Source organism: Amborella trichopoda, chromosome 9 (genome assembly GCF_054954075.1).
Source record: "Amborella trichopoda isolate Santa Cruz 75 chromosome 9, AtrichopodaSantaCruz75HAP2 v2.0, whole genome shotgun sequence".
Taxonomy (NCBI): Eukaryota; Viridiplantae; Streptophyta; class Magnoliopsida; order Amborellales; family Amborellaceae; genus Amborella; species Amborella trichopoda.
In genome coordinates this window covers 55,249,283-55,274,077 of record NC_142344.1, presented here as the reverse complement: position 1 = coordinate 55,274,077, position 24,795 = coordinate 55,249,283, and the positions used below count along the sequence as shown (strand labels likewise).

The 24,795-nt window shown below is 35.3% G+C and overlaps 1 protein-coding gene across 2 annotated transcripts; it reads left to right on the top strand.

The window, feature by feature from the left end:
• Window positions 1-2,823: 2,823 nt before the first annotated feature.
• On the top strand, window positions 2,824-13,887 carry LOC18447795 (Major Facilitator Superfamily with SPX (SYG1/Pho81/XPR1) domain-containing protein). Of its 2 annotated transcripts, none has more exons than XM_088846023.1 (12): window positions 2,824-2,980; window positions 3,156-3,232; window positions 4,148-4,247; window positions 4,934-5,054; window positions 5,752-6,063; window positions 6,331-6,435; window positions 6,593-7,050; window positions 7,922-8,229; window positions 8,562-8,752; window positions 9,930-10,120; window positions 12,501-12,634; window positions 13,548-13,887. In XM_088846023.1, exons 3-12 carry the CDS (start codon window positions 4,195-4,197, stop codon window positions 13,784-13,786), a joined length of 2,112 nt encoding a protein of 703 aa, XP_088702149.1. In that variant the 5' UTR covers window positions 2,824-2,980; window positions 3,156-3,232; window positions 4,148-4,194; the 3' UTR covers window positions 13,787-13,887. The 2 variants fall into 2 exon arrangements, with proteins under 2 accessions (XP_088702149.1, XP_088702148.1); XM_088846022.1 differs by having other exon boundaries at window positions 3,156-3,248.
• Window positions 13,888-24,795: the final 10,908 nt, after the last annotated feature.

Below are 24,795 nucleotides of genomic sequence, written 5' to 3'. Positions count from 1 at the left end.
CGAAAGTATTGAGAAATCAGTTTGGAAGTTGCACTTACGAACCGATGATTTGTGAATCAATTGGTTTGGAATTTTTAAGTTCCAGGATTCTTAACCGATGCAAAATTCAAGTAGACCGGTTCAAAATTTCAAAATCCAAGATGGTTCACAAAAAACCAGTTCTCAATTTCAATTTCTGCAATCCAAGGTGGTTCACAAAAACATCATTTCTCAATTTCAATTTCTGAACCGATTTCTCAATAGTTTTAGTTGACAAACAACCAATGGCATTTTTTAATAATATAAAAAAATGAAAAATTAGGGCACGAGTATAGCTTACAACTAATGGTACTATGAATAGATAAATTTATCAAATTATCCATAAGAGATGAACATTAACACCTTACCACATCCTTTTTTATCTAATTTCTAAAAGATCATTTACTTTCTAGTACAAAAAGATCATAATAATTCTTAGCTATTGATTGTAATATTTAATAGACCGAAGTGCGTTATAACGTTTGATAAATTTTATTTTGAACATTGTGCCTAGTCAATTACACATACCCAACCCAAGAGTGGAAATGAGTCGGGTCGCATCCGGCCGAACCCGAATTCACACGACCTAGACCTGGACTTGAAAATATAGTGTGGGATCAGGCTAAAAAATTAATATATATATATATATATATATATATCATATATTGGGACCCCAAAAATACAATTGGACCCACCCCCAACCCGATCAGACTCGGACCTAGGACCCGAATAGTATTAGGGTCCAAGATTTGAACCCGAACCTGAACCTGACCTGCCGGGTTCAATTTTTGGACCCATACCCTGACCCGGATCAGGTCTACATCTCGGGTCTGGATCAATTGCCGCCCATATCCCAACCACTTGATGCTATATCTAACGGTCAATGATAATTATGATCTCTTTGTATAAACAATAAATAGTCTTATTGTACACATTTATAATAAGTAGCTATAAAAAAAACACAAGATCTTGAATTGGAATAGTTGCAATACGTCTAATAATATTAAATGGAAAAAGTTATATAAGGTTGCAACTTTAAAATGTAGAACTGCGAATGCACCTAAAAATCCATTGAAAAAGGTTGTTTTAATGTTGAAAAACCCTATGATTGATCATCTCGACATCGAGATGAATGATTATGAAAAATAAAAATATTTTGAGTATCAAAAATAATGCATCTTACAACATATTATATACACCGTCCATTTTCAAGATTTTCATATGTTTATAGATCTACTTGATTTTAACCATTTTTAAAATTTAAAATTTTATAATTAGATATAAAAATAGATTTTGAGATGATCTTAATAACATTCAACATCAAAATTATATATTATGATAAAATTTGAAACCACACCCATGTTAAATAGTTCGTTTCTTATGGATATTTTGATAAGCTTTTCTTATAAATATTAACATAATTTTATTTGAAAAAAAATAATTTCTCTCTCTCTCCTTTTTTTTTTCACTAAAATACAAGAAAGCACCATGTTACTCTCTCTCTTATTTCCCTCACTAAAATACAAGGTCACATTCTCTCTTCTGTCGCTATAATGGGGGCATGACGACAAGGTCTCATTTAATTCATAGTGAGTTGCCAAGAAAAGAGCCACTACAAGGACACGTGGCCTTTCCCTCAATCATTTACACATAATTATTTCGGATCCGAAATTTCAATGAAATTTTGAGATATCCCGAACTTTGGAGGGTCATGGCCTTAAAAGAGCTGAAATTTTGCAAAATAATTTACTAAAAAATAGATAACTGCCCCCCAAAAATAGGCTTTTGTCAGATTTTACTCGAGGAAATATTAGCAAAGTTTCCTGGCACGACACGTCAGCTTTTGGCATGTGGGTCCGACAAAACCTACGGATTCTTTCTATCGTCTCACACGTGTCATCCATGAGTCCGCTTGATCATCACTTTGACGGTCCGATATAGTTCCCCGCTGAGACCAAGAACGATTCTTAATCGTGGCCGTCCATTTACACCCTCAGTAAATTCCCCGGGAAAGTAATTTCTCTTTTTATCGGTGAGAAAAGTGTTACTAACATGACAAAAGGTAAAGCGCCCCCGCAGGAGTATATAGTCCATTTGCTCCCTCAGGTAAAAACTAGATACTTTTTTGGAAAAGTTTGTATATGTAGTACTAAAGTTCACTTCAAAAAAACATTTTAAGATGGTTGTTTTGATGCGAAAGATCCTTGTAATTGATTGTCTCAAATGGTCATGAGAAACTATTTCGAGTATCAAAATACTGTATTTTGCAACACATCATCTAGACCGTCTATTTTTAAAAATTAAATAATTATGGATCTACTCGATCTACATCAATTTTAGAGCTATAAATTTCATATGCTCCTAGAGAGAATAATTCCCCAATATTGAATAAAGATTATCCAAATTTCATATTTAAGCATTTAAAAACTCAAAATCTAATTCTCTTCCTGCTGAAAATGCTCATAGAAGACTCTAGAGTGGATCCTAAAATTTTATATCTAAGAAAATTCCTATGCATTAGTTTGTCCCATTCGGCCTAAAGAGCAGTGTACAGTTTGATCCCTAGGGAGCACTTTCTATTGATCTGAGTATTTCTCAAAAAAAAAATATTTTGAATATTTCTCTTTAAATAAAAGCTCTTTTGTTAAAACGGGGTATATTCTTAAATCTAAATTCGAATATGTATTTATATTTTCGGTGAAATCATTAATTCATAATTATCATATTTCCCGGGCTTATATCATTAATTCATAATAATTATATCTCCAGGAATTATCTCCAGGAATTATATATATATAGATATGGAGATCCTTCTTGTTAACTATTTAAAAAACAGGCTTTGATCCAGGCCTTTTTGTCTGAATCTCTTCGCCATTTGAGCTCAAATCCTCATACATTCTCCAGGCGTGATTCTCGTTTGAGAACCTGCAAACCTTAGGGGGTTAAAAAATTAGGGTTTCAGGTGTGTTTTTGAACTCAGGAATGGAGAAAATGATGAGTTTTAGCGAGCTTAATAGGCTGGCATTTTTTATTATTTTGTTATTTATTTTTATTGTGTTTTGTTGTGTGATTTGTTTGCTGTTCGAGACGAATAATGTTTGTTTGATCTCTGAAATGAGTTTTTTTTTTGGTTTCAGTTTTTTGCCTCCTTAATTGAGACGTTTGTTGATGGTCATCTAAGCTTGGAGCATTCAATGATTCAGAGCTCAAGGAGGTAACGCCTGTGGTTGGTGAGTGAAGTCTTTGGATTGATTTGTTGGTGTATAGTTTTACTTGGTTTCATGAATTGTCGAAGTTTATCATAAAATTTGTCCGAAAGTTTTATCTTTAGCTCTTCTCTTCCCTCCCCCTTAAATTTCTCTGCTCGTTTTCTAGATCATTTACGTGGAAATGAATTACTTTTTGTGCTGAAATTCAACTGAGAAAGGGAGAATTCATGGAGAAATGGAAAACATGCAGGCGGACGAATGAGAAATGAGAAATGAATCCTAATCCTACCTTACTCCATGATGGTCGTAGTTTTGGAAAGAAACTCACTATCTTCTCTTTTACTTTTCATTTTTGCCTATGTTACGAAGCTGAGCCGGGTGAGGAATACATTTGACACGGATATGAGTGTCAGGAATACATTTGACATGGATATGAGTGTCAAAAAGAGCAACCCTAAAATTGGACTTTTTGAAGGTGACCTAAAATAATTTTGATGATTGAGATCTAAATGAAGAATATTAACCAAAAGTTTTTAACTTTCTATTGTGCCAGACATGAGTGTCTTGTGCTTGGTGTATGTCGACACCAGCCAAAAACCATAGACACTCATGTGAATGTAAATAGATATATGCATGTATGTGCATGAGTACTTTTTTGTGTGCCTATGTTTTCCTATAGAAACATATGTTTTCCTATAGAAACATACATGTTCATATGTATTGCATACGCATGTATGCATATGTGCATATGACATGTCAAAATGCATTTGAAATGCATATGTAATTTGTTTCATCCATTTGTATTACAGTTGAGTATTTCTTTGATTTTTTGGTGCACAATATATTAATTAACGCTACTAGCTGTTATGCGTTGTTTTTGTCATGATTATTTGAACAAATTTTTTTTTTCTTCTTTTCAGTGCTATAATTTTTCTTTTTCGAAAGCCTCAGTTCATTGATCTGTAAGATGGTTGCATTTGGGAAGAAATTAAAGGAACGACAATATCCAGAATGGCAGAGGTGAGTTTTGTTCTCTCTTATTGTATGAATTGAATTTTAATTGCTGAGTCACTAGTCCTCCCATTTTCTTTAACTTTAAGAGGGCTAGAAGTTTTGAACGTGTCTATTGGTTTTTGTTAGAAAGTCTAGCTTCAAAGAATAAATAATATATGCATTAGAAATCCATGCTAGAAGAAGCTTGTTTCGGCTAATTGGTTCTAGTGTTGCAAAAGAAGATGGAATTTTATCTAATGCATCACTATTGTTATTGCACTAGAATGGAAGCTGTTCCCTTTTCATCGTCATTGTATGTGTTGCTTGAAAGTAATATAGAATTTGTTACTCTGATTGCAAGCTTCTATGAATGAGTTTGAAGCCAAAAGAGGTTTGCAGTGGCCATTTAATCTTATTTCAAATTAGTTTTTGTTTTCTTTCTTTTACAAAGAAATGCCAACCAAATTAACTTTGTTTTATCCTGAAGATCATTTTTTATCCAATAAATTGTTGTTGCACTATCATATGGGACATTCAATCCTCGATCTACTTTTTGCCCCTCAATCTCATATGATCTACACAGACTCAGCTGGAATGGACTGATTTAAATGTTAAATGTTCATTTTATTCCAATTTTTTAACAGCTTACTGCTGAAAATATATTACTATTTAGTGAGTATCTAACTATGGATATGCAAATTGGGTTTTTTTAGGTACTACATCAATTACAAATTAATGAAGAAGAAGGTCAAACAGTTTACTCAACAGATTCAAGCAGGGGCAGAAAACCGTCGCCATGTACTCAAAGAGTTCTCAAGAATGCTGGATTACCAGGTTAGTGAAAGCAAATTCTTGCTTAATGTAATTATTTATGCAACAAGCTGTACTGCTTATTTAAAATTTGTTGCAGTTTCAATGCCTTTTTTCTAGATTTGAATATTCAACTGTAGTTACCTCTATCATGCTTTCCTATGCAAACTTGATGCTCAAAGTTTACTTCTCTTAATAAATTTGTTCATGAGGGATAACATTTAGTTGGGATTCCTAGGCATTCTCGGAGCACTTATCTCTGTCTGAATTTTGATAATCATTCTCAATTTCCAGTTTTTCAAAAGATCGGTCCCAAGCAAGGAACCAGGGACTCACACGAGTCTCACATTATTTTGGTAGTTCTTTTAAATTTTCACAGTGCCAGCCTAGTCTTATTCTGCCTCAGCCAAGTCCAACCTGGTGACTTGGGCTTGGGAGTTGGGACCCTAGCAAGTCTGAGCCTGAGTATGTACTTTAATCACTCTGTTCTTATGCAGATTTTGAGCATTTACTTGACTTAATAGTATCATAGTGGTTATAATATGCCTAAGTGATCTGATGAATATGCATGGACTTTGGTAATGCAATTGGTTTAAATCCAGTTTTGAAAGGATTCTAATTGGCGTATTAATTGTATGGATGGAGGTGATCTTTCAATTTTATCATTTGAAGTTCACTCTATTCATGGAAGATGTGTTTTTCTTCTTGTTGGTCATATCAGATTGAGAAGATTGTTCTGTTCTTGTTGGAGCAACAAGGGCTTATTGCAAGCAGGATTGAAAAATTAGGAGAATGGCGCGAGAAATTGTTGCAAGAACCAGATATTGCTCAGGTGTGTGAATTGCGTGAAGCATACAGAGAAGTAGGCAAAGATCTTCTCAAGCTTCTATACTTTGTAGAAATCAATGCAATTGGTTTGAGGAAAATATTGAAGAAATTCGATAAACGCTTCGGTTATAGATTCACTGATTACTACGTGACAACTCGTTCAGATCATCCATATTCACAGCTACAACAAGTGTTCAAGCATGTGGTAATGTCTCCAACTCTTGATGATCTATTATGTAGAACCTTTAATCTCGTCGCTGTTCTAAGCTATATTCTCTTTTACCCTCTTCCTATCTTGAAGAGGAGTTTTGCATGCCATGCTTTATCTGAATATGTTTTGGCATTGTTGTGAACTTGTCAGTGATGTATATAACTCTAGAAAAGCAAAATGTAGATGTTAAAGTAGCTATATTTCTTGAAATGTAACAGGCATGGTACTGTAAAGTGATTCGATTTAGTGCTGGTTGTACAGGGTATTGGAGCTGTTGTGGGTGCATTGTCACGTAATCTTGCAGATCTTCAGGATCGCCAAGGGAGCTACTTATCTATTTATGATCAGCCTGCTGCGACGATTAAGGTTTGAAATTCAGTTTATATTCACCTCCTTTGTGCGTAATATCGTGAGAATGTCCTTGTCTATCTTGTTCTGATTTGAAGAACCAAAGTTCTCTTTCTTGTTTCTTATTTTGAAGAAGTGGGGTTCTCTCATTGAGCAAATTCAAATGTGGGTGCAGGATCCTGTTATTGATTCAATAAAAGCTGCTGTAGATAGGTTGACACACTCAACAAACTTCCTTCATTTCTTAGGACACCATGCACTTATTGTTCAAGAAGAGTTGCCTGCAACACCATCTGAGGATCAGGCAGCTGAAGAAAGTTACCATTTTATGTCTCTTGTTCTTAACTTGGTGAACACTTTCCTTTATATGGTTAATACATATATCATTGTCCCAACAGCTGACAACTACTCAATCAGCCTCGGAGCTGCCGCAACTGTTTGTGGTATTGTAATTGGGTCGATGGCTGTTGCTCAGGTGTTCTCTTCAGTTTATTTTAGCGCATGGTCAAATAAGTCATACTTCAGGCCGCTGATATTTAGCAGCATCGTTCTTCTCATCGGCAATACATTGTACGCATTGGCATATGATCTTGATTCATTAACGGTTCTTCTGATTGGACGTTTGTTTTGTGGGTAAGATATTCCATACAACTCACTTATTCTGTTTTCTATTTTGTTCCTCATCTTAATAGGCTGTTTAACATCTCTCATGTGTTAGATTAAAGGAGATTCTCGATAGAGACTGTACTCTTTATAGTTATTGTGAGTCAATGATTGAGGGACATAATTCAGAAGAGAATGCCAATAACCTGTTACCTTAAGTGTCAAATTGTGTTAATATGTTGGGTTATTTCTGTCAAGGAACTCTGGATCATACATGCTGGAGATAGTATTGTTAGAGAATCTAGAATGTTGACTACAAGTTGCCTTATTTAGTTCATTGAAAGGAGTCTTCTACCCTTTTTTCTGGAAAATGAAAGAGGCCACCATGTTTCTATCACTAATACCGTAAACCATCTTTTGGTTGTAATAGATGATTCCTTTTTAACATCTTGGTGTGAATGGTTGAACTTCGTCTTCACGCACCAGTTTCCCTCTAGGCTGACGATTCAGTTCACATGCGAAAACTAATTAAAGTGAAAAAATTGAGTCGCCTTAAGTGCAGCTATAAAAACACCACCACACTAGATCATGCTTGTGCAAGGCAGCAAGAACATCATGTGGATGGATGACATCTTAGGGGCCTTTGATCATCCCACACTTGAGCAATGAAGAACAAATTGACTTGCCTTGTTCCATATCATTGATAGGTTGATTGAACCATGCATTTAACGATCAATTAAAAGTACTAGGTTGCCCTAGGTGATTTGGGGCTAATGGGTCCTGAAAGTGCTAGGTGGGCAGTAACTTGCAAAATGAAAAATAATATTATTTTGTACAAATAAGATAATTATACTCAGTGTGTGACTTTATGTGCTGATACAATTCTGTGGGCGTATTGCAGTTTGGGCTCTGCAAGAGCCGTTAATCGCCGTTATATTAGTGATTGTGTGCCAGCAAAAACTCGAATGCAAGCTTCTGCAGCATTTGTGAGTGCCAGTGCTCTCGGGATGGCAGTCGGTCCTGCCCTTGCGGGAGTTCTTCAAACTAACTTCAAAATTTACAAACTCACTATCAATGAGGACACTTTGCCAGGATGGGTGATGGCATTTTTATGGTTTGTCTATTTGATATGGGTATGGGTGTCATTCAAGGAGCCCATTCGTGACACAGATCAGGAACACACAGAGCAGGAAGCAAATACTGATAATGGTATGCCATTTTCCTGTTGAGTTTTCAATTCCATTGTCAAAACCTATATTTTTTTAATAATAAAGAAAAGATACGATGGTATTTTAGGTTGTTTTGATTTGTCAAATTTTTTTGCTTTTCACTTTTTAGGAAGATCATATGGACTTAGCTAATGCTCTGTTGTTTCCATTAATTAATCTCTTTTATCTTAACATTCTACTGAATTCCAGAAAATACTCTTAACAAAATATTTTATTGATAGATGTGGGACATACTGTGAAATTATAATGTGGAAAATATGTGTATAAAGTTGTTGATCTCATGCATTAATGGATTGATCTGTTGGGTGATAGGATCTGTTACGAATGCTAGGCTAGAAGATGGTCTTTCTCAACCTCTTCTTTTAAGCTCATCCATCGAACAAAAATTGCAAGATGAAGATGGAGACCAAGATGTAGACGGTAGTGAGGAAGCTTCAGAAGAATCACACAAGCCAGTAACCTCAATTATGTCAGCATATAGACTGCTTACACAATCAGTGAAGGTCTTAGCTATCCTCTCAATCAACTAGATTCTTTTTGCCAATAATGCAAGGGTGCAGTTTGTATAGAGCCGAGGCTCTAAACAATCAAAATAAAGCGCACCTTCAAATAGTGTCGAGAAATATGGTTTCAATACTGGAAATCTGTGATAGCCTTGACATATATTTTCATCTTTAATTATAAAATTTAATCTTAAACAATACTGTAGATCAAGCATATCTATGAAAACTTGAAAATCTTGAAAATTGATGGTTCAAAAATGCGTTACAAGATGCACTATTTCCAAAACTTGAAATCCATTTTTTTCTTATTTCCATACATCATGATGTCAAGATGATCAATTTGAGGATATTTGGGCATCAAAACAACCTCTTCTAGTGAACTTTTTGAGGTGGGCTCTAATTTGATTGTTTAGAGCCTCGGCTTTATATAGACTTTTTCCGTAATGCAATTTCCATAATGCAATAGTGTTTTCTCCTTTGGTCCCCTTCTTGCCAACCTTTTGGTAAATGGCTTGGTCTTAATCAAATGATTTCTAGCAACCATATGTGTTCTTCATTCAACAAAGCACCCAAATTTAATAAATATAACTACATAAAATCCCTAATTATGGTTGGGTTACGAATTGTGTTAAGGGTTGGAATAATATTTCTTGAAAATGTTAAAGGTAATATGCATCCTTACCAAAAAGGTAAGTTTTGACTCTAGGAATTTGGCATTTCTCCTAATTTCTCTATTTTAATGTATTATTCCTTAGAAAACCATTCTTGTATTTCATAAGGATTTAGTTTAGTACATTGGGGAAAGTACTGAATTCCTCTTGTAAAAAATGCTGGCCAAGGTTACCAAGAAAATCCTGAAGGTAGTAGCATACCTTGTTTCTTATCCTAATCTATTACAAGAGTATGGTTCTCAATGTTAGTCATAGATACTGGACTTGTTGTCTAACTGGTTTGGGGTTTTCTGGTCCAAACCAGTCCAACCAGTTGGACCATTCCAAAAGAAATATTCCAAAAAATAGAGAAACCAATTCTAAAATTTTTCAGTTCATTTATGTTAGTTAAGAGGCCTATACTACTTTTGATTTTGTTCAATAACATGGATCAGCCTAAACTACTATTGGTTTTGTTCAATAACATGGATACTGGTCCTCATTTTTGGACTATGTTATTCTTTCAGGTTCAACTATTGATTTATTTCATGCTCAAATATGCGATGGAGATATTGCTCTCTGAATCAAGTGTCATAACGGCGTACTACTTTCGTTGGTCGACTGGTGCAGTGTCAATTTTTCTTGCATGTCTCGGCTGTACAGTTTTGCCAGTAAACGCTGTAGTTGGAAACTATATTAGCAACATGTTTGAGGACAGGTAAAATTATACGTTACTTGGCCCAAAGTTCTATTTTCTGCATGTTTTCCAAATATGTATTGCTCATTCATAGCTATCATGATTGGTCATCATCATCCGAGCCTTATCCCAACTATTTGGGATCCACTATACAAATCATGTTCCGCCGTTGCGCTCTATCGAGGGCTATACCCTTATTAATAGCTATGATGATTGTTGTTTTTTTTTTAGATAATTCAGTGGTAGGAATCGAACTTGACATATAGCATTGCTTGACATCACTGCTAACCACTCAAGCCCAAGCCCAAGCCCAATTCCTAGCTGTGATGATTGTTATGAGTAAAAAATGACACAAATATGCAAATATGATTTGGGGAGATTGAGTGAGAGCTTAGCAAGTCTTCTTAGCTTCTTTTATAATAATCAATGCATTTTGATTGTCTGACCTTATGAATTGATTGTTATTAAGGGTAATACCCTTATTAATAGCTATGATGTTTTTTTCTTGTTTGGGTAGTTCTGTGGTAGGAATCGAACTTGAGATGTAGCATTGCTTGGCGCCAACTGCTAAGCACTCAAGCCCAAGCCCAATTCCTAGCTATGATGATTGTTATGAGTACAAAAATGAGACACATGCAAATATGATTTGGGGATATCGAGTGAGAGCTTAGCAAGTCTTCTTAGATTCTTTTATAATAACCAATGCATTTTGATTATCTGAGCTTATGAATCGATTGTTATTTAAAATCATCTCTGTATTGGTTAATGCTTTTCGATTTCAGGAATGCTCTGAGCTGGTTCTCTATTTCTGCACTGTAGTGGTTTGAACTAACCTATTGTTATGTTTGACATAAGGTAGAAGTAATTAATCTAGGTGGGGCAGATATATAAGATCTATGCCTACATTGACCACAGACTTAGAGCTGAAGTGCACAAAACCATAGCATGCATAAAAGTAAACGCACACTATTTATCTGATTACGTGCTGGAGTTTCAAATCTTACTGGAATAACTGAAACTTTAGATGAACTAGATTACACTGCCTCATCTTATCTCAGACAGCTATTCATAGTTATGAAATGATGTTTTTTATCAAAGTTTTAATTCCAGATTGGGACTTGTGGCCGAATTTTTACCTAAATATCTTAGGATTTGGTTCTCAGATAAGTCTCTAGAATTTGTGTCTAAGCCGAGTTGACTGGGGTGAGTCCTGAGTGTCATGATCAAGTATTTAAACAGTGATTTCCATAGGTCCTTCATATGTTCACCATTAGCATCTCGGGTATCTATAATAGCTATGGTTGTTGCATGTCAGCTGACATACCTAGTCAAATGCGGTGCCACTAACAAAATTCATCTTAAAGATGGATTTTGGATCTAAAATTTTGCCGGTTGATAATCTCAACCACCACAATGACGAATCTGAAAGAAAAAAGGATTTAATTCCTAACGGTAGCCTATCCTGAACTTTTTTTGGTGCAATAGAAGGGTGGAACGGGCATGGTGCCTAGCAAACATTTTTGAAGAAGTTTTTGAAATTATTGACAATTTGAGGATCTCCTTCTATCACTCTCGGAGGGAGTCCGATGAAGCAGTGGATACTTTAATGAGAGATGGCATTTCCAGGCAATTCCTAGAAAGTTATGTACTTCAAATTTTAATACAGTGAAATGAGGGCGTCAATTATTGATATGGAGTACCTGTTCATTTGCGCATCTTGCGGTACATGGAATATACTTGACATTCATACTTAAATAAGTGATGTTTCTTTAACAATAAAAAAATACAAAAAATAAGAAATAAAGGAAGTACGGGTCGGTGCCTCTAAGCTACTCTACTTGGAAAAATTTGGTCGTCAACAAATGATATGCCTTAAGGCCACTAATCATGAGTAGAAGTATTTACTCTAATCATTAAACAATCATAGGGACTCCAACCTGTGCAATAAAAAGCCTCATTTCTGATCCCTGTGTATTTGAAAAAATGCTGCTGAGAGCTGAAATTCACAGACAAATTTACTAAAGAAAACATATTTTTCCTTGGTTCTTGATTAAGGGAACTTGACAAGGGCACTTACTCAAGAACAAGTGGTCCGTCCAGACTTGCCCTAAAGTCCCTTATTAAATTGCCAATAGATATGCATAATCAAATATAAGTTCTCAGATATTTCATCGGATATTAATAAGTATATGGATACCAATAGATATCATAATCATAAATAAGTTTTCAGATATTTCATTGGATATTAATAAGTATATGGATATATTTTGTCAGTTGTTTAGGTTGCAACTGATGAGAACAGGCTCGTGCATTCAATGCCAGTTTTATTGATTATTGCCATTTTAGTGCTTTCTAATCTGCAGGTGTCTTATACAGTTTTCTTGATGGATTTATTTTTCAGGCAAATTCTGCTTGCATCAGAATTTCTTGTATTGGTGGGTATAGTTTTCAGCTTCCATGTCATAAACCCCTACACTGTTGTACAATATGTCTCTTCAGCACTTCTCACATTTGTAGCTTGCGAAGTCCTCGAAGGTAAGACACCTCCATCCATCTCTCTCTCTCTCTCTCTAACACACACACACACCCCACCCACCCACCCATAATCCTCGAAAGTAAGTCCTCTCTTTCTCTCTCTCTCTCTCTGACTCCCCTGTTTCCCCTACACAGTCCTCGAAGGCAAGACCTCTATCTCTCTCTCAAACTCACACACACACACAGGAATCTGATACTACTTAGCTATGTTAAGCTATTGGATCATGATGGAATCCATTCGTATAATGCAAGTATGTTGTGATGCAAACAAAATACTTGAAATTGTGCAGAGGTTTTCTGTTTGAATATTTTTGTTTCTATGAACTCTGCTGAGCGTAATTTATTATTCATAAGAGAGAGAGAGAGAGAGAGAGAGAGAGAGAGAGAAGGGTGCAACTTTTTGGGACCTGGAAGCTGCTGTGCGAAGCTGGAAGTCACAGGGCACTATCTTTTTTTTTTTTTTTTTTCTGGCTACACCCTACGGCCTTATATCACAAGCCTGGCCTTCTTGGAGCCAAATTTAGCCTCTATGCCCGACACCATTCATGAACAAGCACATACACACTAGCGACGCCGCCGTTTAAAAGGGCCGTGGCCCAATTTTATTCAAGCTCTTTACAGTTACAAGGATATACTGCTACATATGCCCCTTAAGGGTCTGGGCCTGGGGTTTATAATTTTATATAGACCCCAGTTACAATACTTGAATTACAAAATACAAGCAAACATTGGGCTGCCAGCCAGTGAGCTACACTTGCCCAGGTGATCATTTGGCATGCTCATGCGCCCTGCTGTGTCATCTTCATCCTTTCCATCATTCTATGCTGGAGATATGTCCTTAATCGTTTCTCTCACTAAAAGCTTCCATAGCTGTTCCATTTAGCATCCCATAAAGTGTTTTTTTCCCTTTCAGGTGTGAATTTAAATCTTCTTTCTCGAGTAATGCCATCAAGGCTTGCAAGGGGAACGTACAATGGCGGCCTTCTCTCTACAGAGGCAGGGACATTGGCAAGAGTAGTGGCGGATGCTACAATAACATTAGCCGGTTACTTAGGCCAGGACAAGCTTTTGAACGTTACTCTTCTTCCCTCTCTAGTGATTTGTGTTGCTTCAATTGCAGCCACCTTCCTTACCTTCAACACTCTATATTGATTATTTTTTCTCGATTTTTAATTTTAAATTTGTTTAAATGTGGATATTTGTATCGATTATTTTTAATTTTAAGTTAGTTTAAATGTCGATGTTAGTATCAATTCATTTCAATGTGAACATTAGTATCGATTCATTTCATCATGGAAAAAGGGGACTCAAGCCTGTGATTCAGGGGTCCGTTTGGTGTCCCTGGTTTTTGCTTTTTGTTTTGGTTGGGGGGGAGGGTGGTGGGGTCGGGGGGAGAGAGAGAGAGCTTATGTCCAGGATTTGAATGCTTTTTTTTCTTTTGCTAGGAGAGAGAGAGTTTTTGTCCAAGATTTAAATCCTTGGTTTTTTGCCAGCTTGTTGCTTGCAAGACTGCAGAGCACTATATGAGAAGGATATTTACAAGAAAAGAAACTTGGCTAATGCAAAGTTGCAAACTAAAACTTTCTTGACAAAACAAAATTTTGAATATTCAAAATTTTGGCAAATCCGAATAGGTGTATTGCTCACTGTTTTTTTTTTTTTTTTTAAATTTGATTTTATACAAGTGCTTTTCAAATTAAAAAGTTATTGAATTACCCATAGTCAAGATTGCAAATCCTTAGAAACCAAGGACATTTGGTATTTTGCCTACTTGTGGCCGGGCCCGGTAAAATTTAGTATATATAAAGGAGCAAGGGTTGGGCAGGGCTGGGCTGGCCCTGTCTTGGTCTTGGCCACACCCGGCCTCGGAACTCATTTTGTGGCCCAAGCTACAGTTTTTTAGGGCCAGTCTGGCTTTATAGATCATATATGCCACCAAGCAATCCAAATTCTATGAAAGTGGGAGGAGATGCTAGCCATAAGACCCTCCAAGTTTCATCTCATTTTGATATCATACAGTGGTTCTGATGGTTCAACTTTATAAACAAACATACCGTCGAATCGTCCAAATATATTCTAATTTAAAGATTCCATCCTAAGTTTTCATTCCATTTGCGCCTAATTTCATATGGTTTTTGTATTTGTATGGGCCAGATTGTGTTGGGCTTGTATGTAAAATCAATTGCTTGAAGGTTTTGATGATCAGTCTTCCTTGCAAAACCTGGTCTTTGTATGGCTTGTAGGCTGTGTAAGAATTGTGATGTTCACCTCATGGGGATTATGTCACATTTTAAGGGTTAAGTATATTTTCTCCCAGGGCTTTGTGCAATGTTTGAGGATTGATTTGGCCAGGTGTGTTCATTCTAATTTTTAAAAACCAAGATTTGTTGGGTTGAACCAGTCACACATGAAATTGGTTTGGATTATCGAATTGGATTGGCCATCTGGCCAAGAGAATTAGCCAAAAAAAAAAAAAAAAACTAAAAGTAACAATACTTTATTAAAAAAATTAGTAAAAATAAAAAATGGGGCCAAATCACCCTCGTCCTTGACCAGTTATGTTAGAGGACTATTGGTTTTGAGGGAAACCGGTTGATTACTGCTTCCAGCAGAAAACCAGAACGATTTCCACTTACCTTTCATCCAAATCGGCCGATTGCCGTCCAAATTGGCATTTTTTAAAATACTGGTTCATTCGCTTAGCTTCATGCCCTATTTGGGTTGACATGGAAAAGCACACCCAAAGCACTCACTTATCCTGGCAAAAAGTGTATTGGGTTCTTAGATATCTCTTCCATACCAAAATAAGCTTCCCTTTGCTTTTTCTGAATGCCAAAACCAATTCCTGAGAGACGGTGAAATAGAAATCCGAGAGTTGATTGTTTTCATAAGATTTTTATATGGCCCCCACATGCTCCACATTCAAATCTGATTTAGGATCAGGAAACACTTTCATTTTTTAGAAAAAACCGCTTGGTTCACTACCAAGAACTACGTGTTTATTAGGTGAGAACCAAGAAACACCCGAGTTTCGAAAAAATTGAGCAATTTTCTCTGGTATAATGCTGACCATTTCGTTTTACTATTAGATCTATTTCTATCTGATTTTTGGCTCTCTCTCTTAGAAAAATATTTATTACTATTATTTTCATAGATCTAAATTTAAAACGATGGACGCCCTTTCTATTGAAAAATCTCACCCATAAGCCATTTGATCAATTCTCCTTCATTTTTGTGCATTCCTCTCAAGCAAAACCATTGTGATATTTTTTAGTGATTTATCTTGGCTAAACCCCGATTTGAAGGAATATTGTGTCTTTGCTTAAACATCTTGTATTTTACATACGAATAAATGATAAGTTGTACCTTATTGTTCAAAAAATAAAATAAAATAAAAAATAGTGTAGATCGTGTAGATCCATGGACACTTAAAAATTTTGAAATTTGATTGTCCAAAGTTGCATTATGATATGTGCTATTTTGAAAACTTGAAATCTATTTTTTCTCATGTCCATACATCTTGAGGTCGAGATGATCGATTTGAGGATATTTGGGCATTGAAAGAAACTCTTCGGGTGAATTTTTGAGGTGTGCCTTAATTTTATTGTTTAGGCAAGTTTTCTATGCTTCCCCTAGAGCATAGAAGTTCTATCCTCCCCTTTATCCAACTGTCCATTATGAATGGAGAGTTAAGGTTGCCCCAATCACAATGTCACATCTCTGTACTATTTTATTTTTAATTTTTTTTTGTAAGCTATTTGACACCAAATGTTGGAGGTCCATTTATCTGTTAAACTCGCATTAGCGAAAAATATAAAAAAAATATTTTCAATAAAATAAAATGACCAAAATACCCCTATAAATTTCAAGGGGTATTTTGGTCATTGTATTTTATCTAAAACTTATTTTTGATATTTTTTACAGGTGCGCCCCAATGAAAAAATGACACGTACCAAATTTCATATTCATACAATTTTTATAAAAAAAACTAAAAATAAAATACTTTGAGACATCGGATCTAAGATCAAACGGTCAATGGTTCTCTTGATCAAAATTGGACGGCTGGATGGTAGGGGGAGGATAGAACTTATATGCTGTAGAGGAAGCATATAATCCTTTCCCTACTTTTTATAACTTCGCTTTGGTAGCTATTAAATTATTTTTTATAGAAAATGCTCACTGCCCTCAATACTAGATTGAAATCCTAATTAAGTGAGGATGTTTTTGCATTTTTTATACTTAAAAGTTTCTTAGCAAAATGAGTGAAATAACTCTGCTTGTTCTAGAATTTAAATCTGGAATATGTTTTCATAAAAAATTGTGTTTCAGATTTTAACTCTAAATTAAGCAGTGGCTTAGAAATTTTTGGATGGGAGGACATGAGTCGAAGTATCAAAATATGCTCACTTGCTCCCAGTTCTAAACCCGACTTAAGAAAGTGACCAAACAATTATACTTAAGTCATTTGGTTCAAGTGACTTAAATTATCAAGCTGCCTTCACGTTTTTAGAGATACGAACACAAAACAAGAATTTGAACATTTTTTTGAATTTTTTTTAAGGAGGCACCTAAATGAAAAATTTTAAAAAGTAACTATTCACCAAAAGTAATAGTATCACAATCTCATGATTTTTTGAGATCGGATGACCATTTTGACGATACTTTCCCAATGTAAAAACACAAATTAATGACCCTTTCAGGAACCTGCATGGCTTTGTCTATACCATAGTCAGCAATTCGACGACTAATCCCCGAATTTTTCAAAAAATGGAGAATTTTTGGAAAACATTCTAAACGCTGTATTTTTCAAAAATTCATCAAAACAACATGTTTTTTTTCATAATATCGTTAAAAACGCGTCTTTATGAGGAACGAAAAAAAAGGACCAAAAAAATAGTTTTTTCTTTTTTACTTGTAATTTTTTTAGAAGCTGAAACAATTGTTTTTCTAATATGTGTAACCTGTAAAGGAACATATTATTTTCACAAAAAAAAATCCGAAAATAGAAATCCCCAATAGATTATGTATTGTTAGGGTTTAGGGTTTGTGATATGTTCTTCTTCTTCACAACCACATTTTCAATTTGAAGGTATGCCTTTTTTTTTCTTTTTCTTTTTAACTTCAACATGATGTATATTTCAGTAGTTATTGTGCAAAGAAAATACTGTTTACATACAAATTATTGTGTAAAAAAAATTATTGTGTAAAGAAGGTAATATAGATGCAGAGTAAAGAATCATGTAGAAACCCTTGTGATTTTTCTTCTCTCTCCACCTCTTCTTTTATAGGGAATTTCAGAGGTACGATTTGTGTAATTTCTTCTGCCTTGAAAAAACCCTTGTGATTTTTCTTCTCCCTCTACCTCTTCTTTTATGAGGAATTTCAGAAGTGCGATTTGTGCCCTTCTTCTGCCTTGCAAAAACTCTTGTGATTTTTATCTCTTCTTTTATGGGGAATTTCAGAGGTGCGATTTGTGTCCTTTCTTCTGCCCTGCAAAAACCCCTGTGATTTTTCTTCTCTCTCTATCTCTTCTTTTATGGGAAATTTCAGAGGTGCGATTTGTGTTCTTTTTCAATACTACTAGCTGAGGGACTGGCTTACAGAGTTATCTCTATCCGGTAAGGACTTGACTCTTTCCCTTGTCTGTGGGACTGCTGCCTGCCCTGCTTCACTTTTGCTTTGAATGCACTGCTCTCTCCATTCACTTCAAAGATGAAGGGGTCATTTTGCTTGCAAAAAACCCCTCCAATTTTTCTTCTCTCTCTAACTCTTCTTTTATGCGGGATGTTTTAGAGAAAAGAAAAAAGATGTGAGGAGAGAGAAAGAAATGTATGGTGGAGATGCTATCATGATAGTGAAAATGAAAGTAGGGTGAGATAGCGTGAGATGGAAATGTATTGTAGGGTGAGTACAATGGGATTTTGGCTTCGACATAATTTTTATTTTTTAGAATTTCAAAATTTCAAACATTTTCACTCATCCAATTTTTTTTACTCTGATTTTTTGAGCCTAGTCAGATATATTGGCGATATTTTTACATGAAGTATTTTTGCGATCCGTTATCCAATTTTTTCATCCTACTTTTTAAAATAAAAATGATTTTTTCTCGATTTTAAGGTAAACCGATTTATTGAAAGTCCCCGACTTGTTAACTATGGTTTGTACCACATGTTCTTCTAGCTGGGGTTCTAATTATTTCTCAAGAAATATTTTAACATGAAAAATTTTCTTCATATAATTAAGTGTGAGAATATTTTCATTCCAATTAGCTGTCAATAAGTGTGAGATGTACTTGGACTAATTGATGTGAAAATATTCTCACGTCTAATCACATAAATAAATTTTTTCACTTGAATTTAATTTCCAAAAAATATTTTCACACGAACCAAACGTAATGAGAATTTCATAAACAAGCATAGATTATGATTCCATATTGCTTTCAAATAAAAGAGTGAGCTAGGCATTGGTGAGTGAGTTACGTAATTGTAGATGTAAACGTCCTCGGGGGCATGGATGAATGAGTTAGATGGTAGCTGAGAATTTCTTAATAAGTTTTAGGAAAGTTGACCAAATCAGCCTCAATATTATTTATGAATGATCCAATTAACCCTATTATTGCCATACATGAAAAAAACAACTTTAGTAGTCACAAGCTAGGCACAACACTTCTTTTTTTTTTTGCCCAAAAAAGAAAAATCTCCCGGAAAGCACATTTTCCCTTCACTTTAGGTACTTTCAAGACCTTAAATTTTGGGGATATAACCTCCTTAACATGGTGACCTACTTTAAAAAAAAGAAAAAGAAAAATGCACATGTATGTGTGCATGAAGAAAATAATATCATAAGATCACCCGGGGAATGCGTTTGGGCAATCAAGTCTAATTGGTGAGGATCTCAAAATCTAAATCACTTTTTTTTAATTGAAAATACTCATTTGGTGATTTTTAAGTGGATTGCATGATCAGATATTCCCCTGCTTGAAATCCATTAATAATTCAATGGCCTAGTATAGTTAGGGGAGGGTCACGTCTGGGTCCAGCTGGACTTGGACCTAGACCAGGACCCGAAAAAATTTATGGGACCCAGACCCAAACCTAACAGGACCCGAAGTTAAACAGACCTGGACCCATACCTGAATAGTGTTTGGGTCCAACATTTGAATGGGAAAAAATATCAAAACTTTTTATTTTGAGGTTTCATTTCACAATAGAGCCAAGGTCTTAAAAAATATCTTAGGGCATAAAAATTGTAGATTTTATTTCTTCTAACCCCTGAGCTACTTTTAAACCTGTTTTTTTAGGCCAAACAAATCTAAAAATACATGCTTTTTTTAAAAGCCATCAATCCAAAGTTCTCTCTCTTTCTCTATCCTTGTATCCCTTCTCTCTCTTCATCTTTCTCATCTCTAGCCCTTCAGTCTCTCTCCTCCCACTCTCTCTCTTCATATTTTTCATCTCTCTCTCTCACTCTCTCTCCTCCCAAATGCACAATAAGTATATGGAGAGAAGAGAAGTGTTTGGATAAACACAGAAAGAGAGAGAGGTGTTTGGTGGTGAGAGGTTATAGGGAAGAGAGAAAGGGGTATTCGGATAAACACAGGAAGAGAGAGGTGTTTTGATAAACACGAGAGGAGGAGAAAGATGCTTGGTGTTGAAAGGTTATCGGGAGGATAGAAATGTTTGGATAAATACGAGAAAGAAAGAGATATGTTTGGAAAAAAATGGGAGGAGCGAGACAGTGAAACACCAAGTAAGGGAGAGAAAGAGAGAAATTTGGGTATATAAATGAAGAAAGAAGGGATTGAGTTTAAAAAGAGCACGTCTTTCTCAGATTTGTTTAGGTTAAAAAATAGGTTTAAAGTAGCCTAGGGGTTCGAAAATTTTTTTTGAAATTTTGAGTTTATTAAGAAATGAAATTTAAAATAGAAGATATAGAGATATTTTCCTTATTTGAATTCAAACCCAACCCGTTAGATCCAATTTTTAAACCCATACCCATACTGGGGTCGAGTCCCGGTCCATTGCCACAACTAGGTATAATATGAAAATTCTATCTATATTCATTGCACTCATTTTATACCAAAGAGAAAGTTAACCACAGGTATCCAATAAAATTATGAAGAGCAAAGGAGTCACCATGGGTTACCTTGTTAAGGCACCAATGGCCATAACATATGACATATGAAGATGAAAGGGGTACCTTTTTAAGAATGTTGGAAAAAAGGGCGTTCTCAATTTACTGAAGTGGTCTGGCCAGTTATGTAAATGATTAGGAGTTCCAGCTGGCTCCATAAATGGCCTCACATAAAAATCTCAGCTCACTCATTTTATGTCCCTTTGACTAACAAAAAGCATGGAATTAGTAAAGACAACTACCCACTTGCTGGACTGTAGTACACCTTTCACATCGGGCAGTTGGATCCTCTATCCACATTTTCACTAAAATAATCCCATTTTTCTTTTAAAAAAAAATAAACCCAAGAAATTTTAAAATAGGAAAACAAATAAGATGGAAAAAATTAATGAAAAATTTGGGAGGAAAGAAGAAATGAGTACTGGATTTGAGGCTACAGAATTGGCTTTAGGGAAATTTATCAAGATGCATATATGAACTATTTAATATTTTACCTATCTTTTATTTGATTCCAAAAAACCCATTAAAATACACATGATTATAAGCTGGAATAGTTCAAAGTAGGTACAACGTTAAATAGTTGATGAGTTAGGTTATTTTGATAAATTTATGGATGCCTGCATTTGGTTATGCTATACATGGATTCTGGGATCTCTTTCTGCATTTACAGGAGCATTAGACTTAAGACTCCGCCACCTCAAAAACCAGAGATCTAAACACGTTTCGGATAGGGGTGGCAATGGGCCCAACCAGACCCGGTACCCGATAGGTATACGCAACTTCGGGTTTAGGTATGGGTCCAAATTTGGGACTTGAAAAGTCGGGTCTGGTTCCAAAACCTAAACTCGAATCCGACCGTAATGAGCAGGATAAGCATTACAGTACTTAAATACCATAACGACAATGCTAATCATTACGGTGTTTTAAGTACCGTAATGACCAAACTAAGCATTATGCTACTTTAAAGACCGTAGTGCTCAGATGTAGCAAATTAGGGAGAAAGCGATCTAGTAAGCATTACATCTTTAAAGTATCGTAATACTTAGGAAGGTCATTACTGTACTTAAAGTACCGTAATGCTTCGCGTAGTCATTACAGTACTTAAAGTACCGTAATGAGGTAGTCATTACGATAATACAACTACCGTGAAAACTATTTTGATAAAAAAATATCAAAATTGAAAAAAAAAAGTGTGGACGAGGTTTATGAAAGTTGAAGGTTTTTCTCTAATTAAAAAAAAATTAAAATATATTTATGATAATTTCTCGAATAAATACTCTAATACAACTTTTTTGCAAATCATATATGGCCAATAAAGTGCAACGTTTAGTGTTGTGTAGTGTGGGACAAACTTCTTCACAATGTATTCCCTCTCCAAACTCTTAGAGCACATTTGACAACTGGAATTTAAGTGAAAGGGCTCCCAACTTCCAACGCACTCTTATAGTACTACCTTTAGTTAGATTTTATTTTAAGGTGGGAGAAGTCTGTATCCCTAAAATATAAAATGCTCTATTTTATTGCAGGTAGTGGATTCATAAATTTTGTAATTTATTTTATGATACTCCGTATTTCTTATCTTTGATGCCATGCAACTGTTTTGGTTGATTTGTTTTTGCTAGAGGTGATGGATACCATGGGGATGTGATTATTGTGATATCATCTGGAGTAATTGATAATTGCTTTCATAATTTTATATGAAACTATTTTGAGGGTTAAATGGTGGCGCAAATTGTTATTAGTGTCAACTATTAATGCTGAATATCTTATAGCTTAGTGCATTGATGCTTGTTATTTAATTCTCGTGCTTACATCTTACTGGTTCAACACTTGTGGGGAGTATGTGGTTTCCTCGTCTCTGCAAGTATCTTCATGGCTTTGCTCTTTCCTTATATGCAATCACTAAATTTGAAGGACCATGAAGGGTGGTTTGTATGTGTTGACCATTGTTGGTGCTTTCTTAATCTCTTGCTCTACCTGCCTTGTTTATAGGCATTGTTTTTAATTGTTTTATAATTCCTTCTTGTCATGGCTTGAGTGCTAAAATTGTGCTGCTGCACTTTCTATAACTGGTTGAGTTGAGGTTCTTATTTGGTTTGAAAACTTAGATTGGAATTAGTGCCCAATATGTTGGGCTGCTGGCATGTGTTGTGCTAAATGATGGTACTTCGTTTGGAATAAAGGACTTGAAATGCATTTATAAATGGGACACATAAATGTGATTATCCTTTGTAATGATTTTTCTGATATCTAAATTTCATAGACACGGAGACCCAACCTTCAACTATACCTCCAATTTCACAACTTAGGAATAGTACCCACAAAAATTCTCAGTCGAGTACTCACCCAGTTTGTCCAACTTGTGCAGGAAAATACATCTTATGAATGGGGGCTATCCAACCATGCGGGGTTTGTTGATGATTGATGTCTTGTATTCTGAGAAAAAATATATGTCAAAGGTGGAGTCAAAGAGACGACTCCGGAGGGCCGTTAAAAGCTAGAAGGGCTTGAGGTCAAGAGGAATCGTCCTGTCAGGTCGACACGGTGGACTCGGCCCCTGCAGGGATTTGGGGGCGGCAGCCCCTGAAGGAAATTTTTGTATTCGTACATGTTGTATTTTGATAATTTGTGCCATCTATCTAGGACTCGATATATATTGTAGCGATGGGGGTTCTTTTTAGGGTTAAGGGAAAAATACAGTTTTCTTTGTAATCAGAGAGAACAGAGAGGTGTGAGGAAAAAAGCTATTGTAACTCTATTCTCCATTGACAGTAAAGAAGGTATCATCTCCCACGGACGTAAGCACATTGTCGAACCACGTATATTTTTGCGTTATGGTTGGTTGTCTCTATCTTTTGTGTTTGTCTTTTCGTGGATTGTTTTTAGGTTTTTCTACCGTGTTTCCTTGCTCCCTACATATTAGTTCGCTACCGTATAAGTAATTTCGCGACCGGCAATGGAGCACCTCACGATGCCTAAGAATTTTTTTAATAATATCCATTTATCTCTGAGAAATACTGTGGAGTGAAGTTTTAGGTTATGGAAATCACGCTTTTCAATTCTAAAGAAGCAATTTCAATACCTATTTAACACACAAGTCAAAATAGCACTTGCAACAATTGTTTTGCACAACTTTATTATGATGATGGGAGGAGTGGATGGTGTAGATGAGCTGCAATTTCGAGAAAGAATTTTTGAGATCATAACTAGTGAGGTAGATGACGGTGATCCAGTAGCAACTCAAAATAATGAGGACCTTGTCGAAGGAGTACAACTGCGAGATCAAATTGCATCCCAATTATGGCACGACCATGTGAATCACTAAAAAAAAATGTATATTCATTGCAAATAAAGTCTCTCATTATCTTTGTACAGTTGATAAACATATATTGGTGATATGTGACCTTAATAGCCCATTTGATTAATAGTTAGTAACAAAGTATTTTGTAGAATGGTTTACCATGGAATTTGGGATATTAAATCTATGTGTTCCTCTTAATTTGGAATATATGATGCATGAAATTAATATTGCTATTAACAAATGAAGCAAATATTTCCTCATACTTTAACCCAATCTCTCATGTATGGATTCTAGTTCCTTTTCTCTAAAGCCTAAACAAATCCAATTTGATGCGTATACCATCAACTTACAAATCCAATTGACCCTAAGAATTATATTTTGTATATAAGGAGCTTGGATAGAATAGGTTTTTTTGATAGAATTAATTAGAAAACATAAATAATAATATAATGAAATCTTTATAAAACATTATTAACTTTCAAATCCATTCTTCTTGCTTGATCTATGGTGGACGACCCATTCTTCCATGTATAGATTAAATTGGTTAATTATAAAGTCTTCAGGTTTGATAACTTCTAGGTGGTACCAAATACAAGTTTCCAGGTTCCGTTTAAATTTTAGACTAGTTAACAAATATAATACCTTTCAATACTAGGAGCTAGAACATTCAGCTTCATAGGGAGAAGGAACTTCCAAGTTCCAAATAACAACCAACTTCCCGTTGTCA

Bases quoted from the DNA above. Each gene is read 5' to 3' on its own strand.
- LOC18447795 (XM_088846023.1), top strand. From the start codon at position 4,195: ATGGTTGCATTTGGGAAGAAATTAAAGGAACGACAATATCCAGAATGG. The intron at 5,055-5,751 runs GTTAGTGAAAGC...TGGTCATATCAG, and splicing joins CAAGAATGCTGGATTACCAG to ATTGAGAAGATTGTTCTGTT. The intron at 8,230-8,561 runs GTATGCCATTTT...GTTGGGTGATAG, and splicing joins GGAAGCAAATACTGATAATG to GATCTGTTACGAATGCTAGG.